Source organism: Moschus berezovskii, chromosome 11 (assembly GCF_049115385.1).
Source record: "Moschus berezovskii isolate FMDL1 chromosome 11, NW_MosBer_1.0, whole genome shotgun sequence".
NCBI classification, from domain to species: domain Eukaryota; kingdom Metazoa; phylum Chordata; class Mammalia; order Artiodactyla; family Moschidae; genus Moschus; species Moschus berezovskii.
Window position 1 is genome coordinate 13,597,836 of NC_142470.1, and position 13,915 is coordinate 13,611,750.

The 13,915-nt window shown below is 41.9% G+C and overlaps 2 protein-coding genes across 2 annotated transcripts; both read left to right on the plus strand.

The window, feature by feature from the left end:
• The first annotated feature begins 1,064 nt into the window (after positions 1–1,064).
• LOC129539996 (olfactory receptor 1L8-like) lies at positions 1,065–2,867 on the plus strand. The gene is made up of 2 exons (XM_055401180.1): positions 1,065–1,069; positions 1,907–2,867. Exons 1-2 carry the CDS (start codon positions 1,065–1,067, stop codon positions 2,865–2,867), a joined length of 966 nt encoding a protein of 321 aa, XP_055257155.1.
• A 9,952-nt stretch (positions 2,868–12,819) lies between these two features.
• On the plus strand, positions 12,820–13,749 carry LOC129539410 (olfactory receptor 1L8-like). The gene has a single exon (XM_055399981.2). It carries the CDS (start codon positions 12,820–12,822, stop codon positions 13,747–13,749), a length of 930 nt encoding a protein of 309 aa, XP_055255956.2.
• The last annotated feature ends 166 nt before the right edge of the window (positions 13,750–13,915 follow it).

Consider the following 13,915-nt stretch of genomic DNA (forward strand, 5'->3'; position numbering starts at 1 on the left):
AGACATTATAAGGTCCAAGTAGAACTTCCATGTGGCATTTGGTCTTTGGTTCAACCAGTTTGATCTCTAACCCATTTATACCATTTGTTTTATTGGAAGTAAAACCCCACCAGTAGAAGGGAAAGAAAAGAAATCCCATCATATTCACAGCCTGATCCACTCACCCTGTGCTTTCGGAACTATTCTTCCTGATTCTCAGATCCAAAATCTTCCTCCTTTTTTCTAGTCATCAGCCTGTGTGTTCTTCACATCTGTGACCTTCAGCACCCAATCCCATTAATTCACTAACTCTCCACTAATTTTTGTATTCCACATTCCCCAGGCAATCCTTCCATAAATACCTCATCTTTGAATATTGATCAGTGTGATACACTGCTTTACAGACATAGTATCTCAGTTGCTATTCATTAAACATTAAGAATGAGTTTGTGAACAGGTGATGGAGGACAAATCAAACTCCCACAGTTCAGCTTCAGTCCAGGGCACTGTCCACTGCAGGACCCCAACTCTACTCACTAGAGACACAGTGGTCACACATAGTCAAATTTTTCCACCTGATTTTGGCCAGTTTATCATGGAGATTCAATTTTTCAACTTTCTCCATCTCTACTTCACAGAAAGATAGGCTACCTCTTTTGCAACTCCAAGGATGGATTCTGATCACGGAAAAAGAAACATTGTCAGTTAAGGGGGATGGAAGGGTAATTCATGTAGGAAACTGTCAAAATGAGGAAAACAGTGTCTGTGCCTGATTGTGATAGACAATAAATATACCAAAACTAGAGCATAAGGTTGGTGTTCGATATCTGATTGCTATTCAACTCCTTAGTAACCATGAGCAAACTGCTTCACCTCTGTAAACCTTAGTTTCCTGAAACAATGCATGCTTCAAAATTCCTTATCATGGGATTTGGTCAAATGCTTAGCATAGGTTTCATACGGAGTATGTATTTGCATTTGTAAACACTGGTTGTTATTTTTTGCTTTAACTACTGATACACTCAAATCACTAGATGCATGAACAAATATTCCTTCTATAAAATCTTGCAAAATGATATCATGCCATGAGGTAAGGAGGATTAGCTTCCCATTCTGTGCCCAAACAAGGAAAATAAAACAATGTTGACCTAGCTTCACCATTTTTCTTAGACTTGCCCTGTGGCTTGTTTTGGCAAATCCTTACCAGTTTCCCAGACATGTAAAGTTAAATCCAATAGGATAACAACTGGATGTACTTTAGAGGGAATGATGGTTCTGTGACTTCTGTGTTTCACCATCCATACCCTCCAGCCATCTCCATTGTCTTATAATACCCTGCTTTGTTAACAAAACTTCTCCTTACCTGATATAATGTTACATATTCTGTTTGTCGATGATCTTTCTCCAAAAATACAACATGAACTACACAAAGCAAATATTATTTTTTTGCTATGTCCCCATTAGGGAAACAGAGTTTTTCCCAGAATAGGAACTAAGTAGCTTGAATCAAAGAAGACAACTCTGATGGATTCCATGGGAAAACTCTTCTTCTGTCCCTACAGCTTGCAATATAAGGTCGTTATGATGCCCATGGATTTGGGAAGCTAAGACCACATCATGGACCATGAGGATGACAAGCTTTCCCTGCACACCTTCTGTGAAAGTGAAAGTGTTAGTGGAACTATGGACTGTAGCCTGCCAGGCTCCTCTGTCCATGGAATTCATCAGGCAAGAATACTAGAGTGGGTAGCCGTTCCCTTCTCCAGGGAATCTTCCCAACCCAAGGATTGAACCCAGGTCCCCTGCATTGCGGACAGATTCTTTGGGAAAGTACAGTTGCTAATGGTAACCAAAAAGAGGAAATAAAGACTTGTTGGGTTCTCCTGATTTGGACAATGGAATTGTAGCATGTGAAATAACAAAACAGCTTCTATAGACCCAAGTCAATAGAAAGGCTCAACCAAACCAGCAGTGTCTCTGAATTCATCCTCCTGGGACTCTCCTCCTGGCCTGAGGACCAAAAGCCACTCTTCATTCTCTTCCTCATCATATATCTGGTCACCATAACAGGGAATCTGCTCATCATCCTGGCCATCCACTCTGACCCCCAACTGCATACCCCCATGTGTTTCTTTCTGAGTTTCCTGTCTTTCACTGACATTTGCTTCACAACAACCATTGTCCCCAGGATGCTGGTGAACTTTCTGTCACATAAGAACATCTCCTATGCTGGGTGCCTTACCCAGATGTATTTTATATATGCCTTGGGCAACACTGACAGTTGGCTTCCAGTAGTCATGGCCTTTGACCACTACATGGCCGTCTGTGGCCCCTTCCACTATGTCACCATCATGAGTCACCACCACTGTGTCTTGCTGGTGTCCTTCTGCTCATTGCCTCAGTTCCACTCACTCCTACACACACTTCTACTGAATCACCTCACCTTCTGTGACTCCAATATTATCCATCATTTTCTCTGTGACATCAGCCCTCTGATGAAATTGTCCTGCTCCTACACATTTGTCAATGAAATTGTGTTAATGACAGAAGCATCTGCCTTTTTGGTGACTCCTTTTCTATGCACTGCTTTTTCTTACATACGAATCCTCATCACAGTTCTCAAAATTCCATCAGCTACTGGGAAACACAAAGCCTTCTCCATGTGTGGGTCTCACCTTACCGTGGTAACACTCTTTTATGGAGGCATCTTCTATGTCTATTTACAGCCTGTATCCACCTACACTGTCAGGGACCACGTGGCAACAATTGTCTACACAGTTCTGTCCTCCATGCTTAATCCTTTTATCTACAGCCTAAGAAACAAAGACCTGAAACAGGGTCTGAGGAAGCTGGTGGGCAGGAGGAAACCTCAGGCAGCACCCTCTTGATAAAAACACAAGGGAATCTTCCCCATTTGAATCTGTTTTCTACTGGCTCTTGGTGAACAAGCAAGCTCTTGGAGGTTAGCATTTTTAACCCATGTGAGAAAAGGAATTGTGGTCAATTACATCCATTGATGAAGACCCATTATTTGACTTTGCTTCTGCTTAAATCATGATGTTCTTCCTCACTGTTTCTCCTCTTTCCTATGAAGATTCATCACATTGCGTCTTCCAGATGAGATGCTTTAAACCAATCTTTTTCCCACAGATATTTCCTGACAAATTTCTCATTTCAAGACTTATCCTCCAAAATCCTTAATCCTTCACATTTCAGTATAGTGCTAAAAATAATTACTTAATTTGTAGCTGTTGGATGCCTTTGCAAACATTTGAAAGGGGAGACGAGAGGAGGAGGAGAAAGAGTACATTTTACCTAACTTTCACTTTGAATATTTTTATAATTGCTCATTTTTCTCATTCAAAAATGTTTTCTTGTTTAAAACTTAAGTTTTCACTTTTCCTCCTCTTAGTTTTTCTATTCCTCCCTTATTATATCACTATGACTTTATTTCTTTTCAATTTCATCATTTTTTAACCAAACAACTAAAAACTGCTAATGACCAGAAAGAATAAGAACCAAGAAATTATCCATTCCACAGGGGGAATGCTGAAACCTTTCCTCCCACCATCTATCACTAAAGTATGCTTTAAAATATATAATTTAATACTTATTCTAGAAACTTCAAGTCTTAAGAATCTCACAGAGATACTGCCATAACTGTATGTTGAGTATAGAGATTTTATTTGAGTGAATCTCAGTTTTTAATATAAAAATAGGCCAAACCATAAAATCTTATCAATAGGAAATAAATCAATGATGATTAATTGTATTATTGTTTTAATGTGTAAGGGCTGTAGTAGATGGAGAATGGGAGATATTTGTATTTCAAAAAATAGTGTGCATCCATAAAAAGCCAGGAGTCTGATCTTCGAAGCAGAAAACTTTTCCACCCCATCATAATAAAAATAGTGCAAACTCCAAGTAGCAGACAGACTATATAGTGACTTATTTGGCAATTGCTGTTGTTCAGCCGCTAAGTCATGTTCGACTCTGCCACCCCGTGACCTGCAGCATGTCTGGCTTCCCTGTCCTTCACTGTCTTCTGGTGTTTGCTCAAACTCATGTCCATGGAGTAGGTGATGCCATCCAACCTACTTTTCTTCTGTCTCCCCCTTCTCCTCCTGCCCTCCATCTCTCCCAACATCAGTTTTTTCCAGTGAGTCAGGTCTTCACATCAGCTGGCCAAAGTATTGGAGCTTCAGCTTCAGTATCTGGCCTTCCAATGAACAGTCAGGGTTGACTTCCTTTAGGATTGGCTGGTTTGATCTCCTTGCTGTCCAAGGGACTCTCAAGAGTCTTCTCCAGCACCACAGTTGAAAAGCATCAGTTCTTCAGCAGAAATGGACGAAAGAAGCAGCTCTGGAGAATCTCATCTTGCTGCATGCCTATAGAGGGTGGTAGAGTTGAACCAGAGCTGATTACCCAGAGAAGCCCAGTTTGGGTTAGGACAGGTAGCAATCGGAAAAAGTGGAAGAACTAAGGCAGTTGAAGAGAGATCACCTAATGAGAAATAAAGACAGGAGTGAAATTCAATATTCCTTTCTTAAGAAACTACCTCAAAGCAAGAGTTTAGTGTTCTTAACCGTTTATCTCATGTGTAGTGCTGAGTCATGGCCAATACAAGAGATGTTCCAGAATTCATTTTTCTGTGAGAGGAAGAATTGGACCAACCCACACTAAAATAATTTTCTGAGACCTTTTATTTTGTTGTTGTTCAGTCACTAAATCATGTCTGACTCTTTGAGACCCCATGGTCTGCAGCATGCCAGCCTTCTCTGTTCTTCACTATTTCCTGGAGTTTGCTCAAATTCATGTGCATTGAGACCTTTTATATACCATTTATATACAACTTAGAGAGACGATGTCAATGAGTTCCTTAAAGACCTGCCTAAACTATAGTAATTTGGGCTTATCACTTTAGTCACATATTATTACGTCTGCTATTGCACTAGGAGAATGCCTGCCTTTGAACCTCTGTGACATACTGTAGTAACTGCTACTTTATGTTTCTGTAGCCAGAATAACACCCTGGTTAAAGCAAGTACTTGATTATGAGAGAGACACATTACTGTCCTCTGCCTGACACACTGGAATCTAATTTGGTCTTTTAACTACACCAGATTTGAATGTGGATGGAAAACTATACTGGAAGGAATTTAAAAAGTTAAAAATGGAACTGCTAAATGATCCAGCAATTTCACTTCTGGGTATTCACCTGAATAAAACAAAAACACTAACCCAAAAAAATGCACCCTGATGTTCATTGAAGCATTATTGACAATAAAGAAGATATGAAAGCTAACTAAGTGCTCATCAGGAGATGAATAGATTTAAAAAATATGTGGTATGCATGAAACAGAGCAGAATGCTATTGTTGGGTGGTACCACCCCCACCACCACCATGTCCTCTGCCTGCCTTTTGTCTGTGGAAAAGTTTAATCAAAGAATAAGTTTAATCAGAGAAGTAAGAAATTCAGAAACAAAGGAAAACAGTCAAAGGAGACCAAACAATAATAATGTGGTCATTAAGCATGAACTAAAGTCAAGGACATTTAGTTCTTTCTCAAGGGCTGTAAGATAATATTCTGAGCCTTATCCTGTGAGCTGTCTTATAGATACTAGAATACCAGGTGGAGAAGTTAACTGCTTGATGACCAGACTGCACCCAGGGCATGCTGCTGCTGCGTCACTTCAGTCGTGTCCGACTCTGCGTGACCCCATAGACAGAAGCCCACCAGGGTCCCCCGTCCCCGGGATTCTCCAGGCAAGAACACTGGAATGGGTTGCCATTTCCTTCTCCAATGTGTGAAAGTGAAAAGTGAAAGTGAAGTCGCTCAGTCGTGTCCAATCCTTAGTGACCCCACAGACTGCAGCCTACCAGGCTCCTCCATCCATGGGATTTTCTAGGCAAGAGTACTGGAGTGGCTCGCCATTGCCTTCTCCGCACCCAGGGCATCAGTTCAGGTCAGTTCAGTTCAGTTCAGTCGCTCAGTCGTGTCCGACATAAGGGGCCACAATTCTGAGAACTGGCTGAAAAGAAATGGGAACATATGGACCCTGAAACTGAAGATTAACTGTACCTAAAACAACCAAGATGATGCTGGTCAGATCAATGATGACCAGTTTGAAAATGACTATGCTGTTTCTATATGTAGCTCACCCCCACTCCCACCCTGCCACCACTCTGTCTGTAAAAGCTCTCACCCGCTGCTTGTTGGGGGCAGGGTAGTAGTCGGCCTTTGGACAGATGTTGGCCACCCTCCTCCGCAGTTGCTGGCACCTGAAATAAAGCAAACTTTCCATTCAACCAACCTGGTCTGTCTGTTGACTTTTGAGAGGTGAGCAGCCAAACCCCGCATAGCTTTCAGTAACATACATATAAAATGGAATATTGCTCAGCCATAAAAAATAAAATCTTGCCATTTGCAACAAGATGGATGAACCTGAGGATATTATGCTAAGTGAAATAAGTCACACAGAGAAAGAAAAATACCCTATGATATCACTTTAATATGGAATCTAAAAAACAAAATGAAAACAGACTCATAAATACAGAGAACAAATGGGTGATAGCCAGAAGGAATTTGGAGGGGAAGGGGAAAGTGGAAGGGGATTAAGAGATACAAGCTCCCAGCTAAAAATCAATAAGCTGCAGAGATGCAATATACATCATTAGAAGTATGGTCAATAATGATGTAATAACTCTGTATGAGGACGGATGATTACTGATTCACAGATATGGAGAACAAACTAGTGGCTACCAGTGGTGAGAGGGGAGGGGCGATACAGGGTTAGGGACTTTTTTAAGGGTTATTAAAAGTTCTCACCAAAACAAGTCAATAAGTTGTAACCATTTAACGTATGGATGTGTTAACTAACACTACTATAGTGATCATCCTTCAATAAATACATGTTCTGTGTGAGGCAGTGGTACTCCGAGGGTGGTAGCAGAATGTGTTTTATTTCCTCCAATATTGTAGATATTATTCACCATAATATACAATATTCTCAGTATAGAACTCAAAAGGAAATTTCATTTCTTGTTTTGGTGCCAGAATTGTTACACTAATTTTTCAGATGAAGAACCTGAAGCTCATAGAGGCTAAGAAGCTTATTAAAAGCAACTACTAAGTGACAAGGCCAACATTCTAGTAAATATCTCCTTTCCCCAACACTTAACCTCAAAACACTGCTCTTAGTCTGAACTATGAAATACGTATATTTTTTTCTAAAGCTCCTTTGCTAAATGTGACAGTAACTTTTACTGCAACCTGCCCTTTAAATATACATTAATGTTAACCTAATCCCACCTAGTAAAATATTTAATCCACATGCAGACAGACAGTGGAAAGCATGTACACACCATTGACCTACCCCCGTGGAAGCCTCTGAAAACTGCAGCCCTTTCACATTGACTTATGACCTCCCCAAACCTAGAATACACCTTGGTCCACATCTGAGTCTCCAAAAATAAAAGTATTCACCCACATAAATATTTGTCCACTCTTGATAATCCATAGTAGAGGAAACTGAAGCATGCCCTTGAGATGTCACAGTGAGGTTTGGAAGCTCTGAGATTAGTCCTAACATCTAAACTGGAAGCCTCAGGGGTCCCCCTGTCCCCTTGGAGTCAGCCGTGCTGACTGTGATTCCCATTCTGCTTTCTCTGCCTACTCTCTGGAGACAGACTCCCTGGAGAGGTCATCACACCTCAACTCCCTCAGCCTAACAAGCACCCAGAGGCCAGCAGAGAGACCTCAGACTCATGAGAAGCTGGCTAGGCTTCCTCAATCAGGAGAGTCCTCCCAATTGAGTCAGAGCATCTCTGCCTTCTGAGATCTGGAGCTGGGAGAAGCAGTAGTGAGCTAGGACCAGGTGTTAGGGAAGAAATGGGGCTTCAGGGCAGGGAAAGGAAATGCGTTATCCCTTTGGAGTAGTATATCAGCTCCTCCTTCCTCCCAGCTTCTCTTGTCAATCAGCCCAGAAGTTCATGGGAGACACGTGAAGAAGCTGAGCTTTGTGTGAGAAGCAGACTTGACCTGATGAACAGATGTGGTGCACATCAGCTTCTGGAGGGCCTGGGAAGGGAAGAAAAACATGGAGGTGAGTTTCAGGAAACTGGCCACCCACTTGGCTACTCCAATCCAGTTTGGTACCTTACTCTTTCCTCCAAGACACTTTCAAATAACTCATGGATTGAGAAGTCATAAGGTCCAAGTAAAATTTCCATATGCCATTTGGTTTTAAATCCATCTAGTTGGACTTCTAGGCTATCTATACCACATTTTTTAAAATGTTGGCTGCACCAGGTCTTAGTTGCAGCATGCGGACTCCTAGTTGTAGGATATGAATTCTTAATTGCGTCATGTGGGATCTAGTTCCTTGACCAATGATCGAACCCAAGCCCCCTGCGTTGGCAGCATGGAGTCTTGGTCACTGGACCACCAGAGAAGTCCCCCTATACCACGTGTTTTAATGGAAGCAGAGCCCATAAGCAGAATAGAGACAAAAACTGTTGTATCCCCAGCCTCATTCACTCACCCTGTGCTTTCAGAATGTTCTTCCTGATTCTCAGATCCAAAACCTTCCTCCTTTTTCCTAGTCATCAGCCTGAGTGTTCCTCAGATCTACAACCTGGAGTACTCAACCCCATTCATTCACCAGTTCAGTTAGTTCAGTTGAGTCGCTCAGTCGTGTCTGACTCTTTGCGACCCCATGGACTGCAGCACGCCGGGCCTCCCTGTCCATCACCAACTCCCCAACCCAAACTCATGTCCATTGATTCGGTAATGCCATCCAACCAAATCTCCACTAATTGTTGTATTGAACATCCCCCAAGCAGCACTTTCACAAATGACTCCTTTTTTTAACATTGATTTGTGTGTGATAAACTGCTTTACAGACAAAAACAAGGTGTCTCCCTTGTTATTTACAAAACATCAGGAACCAATTTGTGAGAGGTGATGCAGGACAAAACAAACCCCTACTTTTTGTCTTAAACCCAGGGCAGTGTCCACCACAGGGCCACAGCTCCACATACCAGACATATCCCAGTCATTCATGGCCAATTATTTCTGTCTGATTATGGCTAGTTAATCATGAATATTCATATTTTCAAATTCCAACATCTCTACAACACAGAAAGATAATTCACCTCTCTTGCAAGTAAGTATGGGAGAAGAAACATTGTCAGTTAAAGGGCATAGAAGGGTAATTCATGTAGGAAATTATCAGAATGAGAAAACAGAACCTTGCCTGATTGTGACAGAAAATTAATATACCAAAACTATAAGAGAGTTAGCACAATGCTTGAGAGCATACGCTTAGAGTGAGTCTGAAATCAGTTCAGTTCAGTCAGTTCAGTTCAGTCGCTCAGTCGTGTCCGACTCTCCGCGACCCCATGAATCACAGCACGCCAGGCCTCCCTGTCCATCACCAACTCCCGGAGTACACCCAAACTCATGTCCACAGAGTTGGTGATGCCATCCAGCCATCTCATTCTCCGTCGTCCCCTTCTCCTCCCGCCCCCAACCTTTCCCAGCATCAGAGTCTTTTCCAGTGAGTCAACTCGTCTCATGAGGTGGCCAAAGTATTGGAGTTTCAGCTTCAGCATCAGTCCCTCCAATGAACATCCAGGATTGATCTCCTTTAGAATGGACTGGTTGGATCTCCTTGCAGTATAAGGGACTCTCAAGAGTCTTCTCCAACACCACAGTTCAAAAGCATCGATTCTTCGGCGATCAGCTTTCTTCACAGTCCAACTCTCACATCCATACATGACCACGGGAAAAACCATTGCCTTGACTAGACGGACCTTGGTCGGCAAAGTAATGTCTCTGCTTTTCAATATACTATCAAGGTTGGTCATAACTTTCCTTCCAAGGAGTAAGCGTCTTTTAATTTCATGGCTGCAATCAGCATCTGCAGTGATTTTGGAGCCCAAAAAAACAAAGTCTGACACTGTTTCCACTGTTTTTCCATCTATTTCCCATGAAGTGATGGGACCAGATGCCATGATCTTTGTTTTCTGAATGTTGAGTTTCAAGCCAACCTTTTCACTCTCCTCTTTCACTTTCATCAAGAGGCTTTTGAGTTCCTCTTCACTTTCTGCCATAAGGGTAGTGTCATCTGCATATCTGAGGTTATTGATATTTCTCCCAGCAATCTTGATTCCAGCTTGTGCTTCTTCCACCCCAGCGTTCCTCATGATGTACTCTGCATATAAGTTAAATAAGCAAGGTGACAATATACAACCTTGACGTACACCTTTTCCTATTTGGAACCAGTCTGTTGTTCCATGTCCAGTTCTAACTGTTGCTTCCTGACCTGCATACAGGTTTCTCAAGAGGCAGGTCAGGTGGTCTGGGATTCCCATCTCTTTCAGAATGTTCCACAGTTTATTGTGATCCACACAGTCAAAGGCTTTGGCATAGTCAATGAAGCAGAAATAGATGTTTTTCTGAAACTCTCTTGCTTTCTCCATGATCCAGCGGATGTTGGCAATTTGATCTCTGGTGCCTCTGCCTTTTCTAAAACCTGCTTGAACATCTGGGAGTTCACGGTTTACATACTGCTGAAGCCTGGCTTGGAGAATTTTGAGCATGACTTTACTAGCGTGTGAGATGAGTGCAATTGTGCGGTAGTTTGAGCATTCTTTGGCATTGCCTTTCTTTGGGATTGGAATGAAGACTGACCTCTTCCAGTCCTGTGGCCACTGCTGAGTTTTCCAAATCTGCTGGCATATTGAGTGCAGCACTTTCACAGCATCATCTTTCAAGACTTGAAATAGCTCAACTGGAATTCCATCACCTCCACTAGCTTTGTTCTTAGTGATGCTTTTTAAGGCCCACTTGACTTCGCATTCCAAGATGTCTGGCTCTAGGTCAGTGAGTGGGGGTCAAATCCTGATGGCTATTTACTGCCTTTAGTGACCTTGGGCAAATTGCTTCATCTCCATAAAACTCAGGCACCTGATGACAACACACATCTCCCAATTCTTTATTGTGGAGTTTAGTGAGATGTTTAGCATAAGCACGATATCAAAAAAACTTTCAATAAGTATTGATTAATAACAATATTCACTTCATTTGCTCAGTCACTTAGCCGTGTTGACTCTGCAAACTTTGGACTGTATCCCCCTAAGTTGCTCTGTCCATGGGATTTTTCAGGCAAAAATGCTGGAGGAGGGTGCCATTTACTTCTCCAGGGGATCTTCCAAACTACAGATCAAACCTGTGTCTCCTGTGTCTCCTACATTGCAGGAGGATTCATTACCCACTGAGCCATCAGGACGTATTCAGGTTTTTACAAGATTTTATGGGAGAAATATTTGTTATACATTGAGCTTTAAGTAATAATTATTGATTCACTCAAAGCTGAATACCTAAACAAACATTTCTTCCATCAGTTCAGTTCAGTTCAGTCGCTCAGTCATGTCTGACTCTTTGTGACCCCATGAATCACAGCACGCCAGGCCTCCCTGTCCATCACCAACTCCCGGAGTTCACTCAAACTCATGTCCATCGAGTCGGTGATGCCATCCAGCCATCTCATTCTCTGTCGTCCCCGTCTCCTCTCACCCCCAATCCCTCCTAGCATCAGACTCTTTTCCAGTGAGTCAACTCGTCGCATGAGGTGGCCAAAGTATTGGAGTTTCAGCTTTAGCATAATTTCTTCCATAAAATCTTGTAAAAACCTGAAATTAGCCTGACAATTTGACAGTGAGGGACAATGTAAGTATGTATTGTGGAGATTTTTACAGTAACCAAGACTATATAACCAATGTCTCAAAATGCTTAAAAATCCCTATGGAATACATCTATTCACAAGGCATGGTTGGACATGCTGATTATAAAAAATTTTATTTAAAGCACCTTGCTGGTGTAAGAGCTCTCATTACCTAGTTTTTTACAGTACCAAGAAACAGGCTTTTTCAATATCCACTGTTGGACAACTGGATATGATTTTAAAAAAAAGTATATAAACATGTTTCTCATATATTTTTTGAATAAACATGAATTTTTTAACCATGAATTGAATAATCAACGAAGGATGCCCATCCTGTACACATGAGATTTAGGACAGGGGAATTAACGAAAGGAAAAATTATATACAACTTGCACAGACTGGTGATGATAGCATCCCATGAACTAAGAAGGATGAGCCTCTCATTCTCTGCCAAGAGGAGGAAAAAATACTGTTGAACTACATTTACCATTCTTCCCAGATGTGCCCTTTTGATTATTTTCACAAATGCTCTTATCCTATCCAAAACAGTGCAAAGGAAAACTTTAGAATTATTCAACAGAATTTGCCTTAATAAAAAATGAGGACCCTCTGACTTCCCTATCTAAAATACCTCCACCTCCACTACTCAGTAAGTTCCATTCTCTTATGTTGCTCTATTTGGTTAACAAAGTTTATCTGTACCTGATACTATGTTGCGTATTTGTTTGTTGATGATCTGTCTCCCAAAGTACAACATAAACTACACAAAGGCAAAGATTTCTCAGTTTTATTGCTATGTTCCCAGTAAGGAAATAGGACTTTTCCCAGAATAGGAACTAAGGAACTTGAATCAGAGAGGGCCACCTCTGGCAGTTTCTAAAGGAAAACTCTTCTGTCTCTCCAGCTTGCAATACAAGGCCCTTATGATGCCCGTGAATTTGGGAAGGGAAGACCACATCAACAACCATAAGCTGGACAAGCTTTCTCGGGACAGCTACTAACAGTGACCAAATAGAGAAAACAAAGACTTACTGGGTTATCATGATTTGGGCGATGGAATTAGAACATGACAAATAACAAACCTTCTTCTATATAAGTAGATGCAAGTCAATGGAAAGACTCAACCAAACCAACAGAGTCTCTGAATTCATCCTCCTGGGACTCTCCTCCCGGCCTGAGGACCAAAAACCACTCTTCATCCTCTTCCTCATCATATACCTGGTCACCGTAACAGGGAACGTGCTCATCATCCTGGCCATCCACTCTGACTCCCAGCTCCAAACCCCCATGTATTTCTTCTTGAGTGTCCTGTCTTTCATTGACATTTGCTTTACAACAACCATTGTCCCCAGGATGCTGGTGAACTTCCTGTCACGTAAGACCATTTCCTATGCGGGGTGTCTGACCCAAATGTATTTTATATATGCCTTGGGCAACACTGACAGTTGGCTTCTAGTAGTCATGGCCTTTGACCGCTATGTGGCCATCTGTGACCCCTTCCATTATGTCACCATCATGAGCCATCACTGCTGTGTTCTGCTGGTGGCCTTCTCCTGCTCATTGCCTCACTTCCACTCACTCCTACATACACTTCTGCTGAATCAGGTCACTTTCTGTGGCTCTAATATTATCCACCACTTCCTCTGTGACTTCAGCCCTCTGGTGAAATTATCCTGCTCCTCCACATTTGTCAATGAAATCGTGATGATGATAGAAGGATCTGTTTTTTTGGTGACTCCTTTTCTATGCATTACTTTTTCTTATATACAAATCCTTCTTGCAGTTCTCAAAATTCCCTCAGCTGCTGGAAAACGCAAAGCCTTCTCCACGTGTGGGTCTCACCTTACCGTGGTAACACTCTTTTATGGAAGCATCTTCTATGTCTATTTACAGCCTGTGTCCACCTACACTGTCAGGGACCACTTGGCAACAATTGTCTACACAGTTTTAACTTCCACCCTCAATCCCTTTATCTACAGCCTGAGAAACAAAGACCTGAAACAGGGCCTGAGGAAGCTGTTGGTTAGAAGGAAACCATAGGCAGCACCCTCTTGAGAAACAGCCATGTGGATTCTGCTCCACTTGAATCTGGTTTCTGCTGATTCTTGGTAAACCAGCACGTTCTTGGGGGTGAGTTTTTTCAACCCATGTGAGATGAGGCATTATGGGTAATTACATCCAGTGATTATGATCCTTCAGTTGTCTC

Excerpts from the sequence above, each read along its gene's own strand:
- LOC129539410 (XM_055399981.2), top strand. The coding sequence starts at position 12,820 with ATGGAAAGACTCAACCAAACCAACAGAGTCTCTGAATTCATCCTCCTG.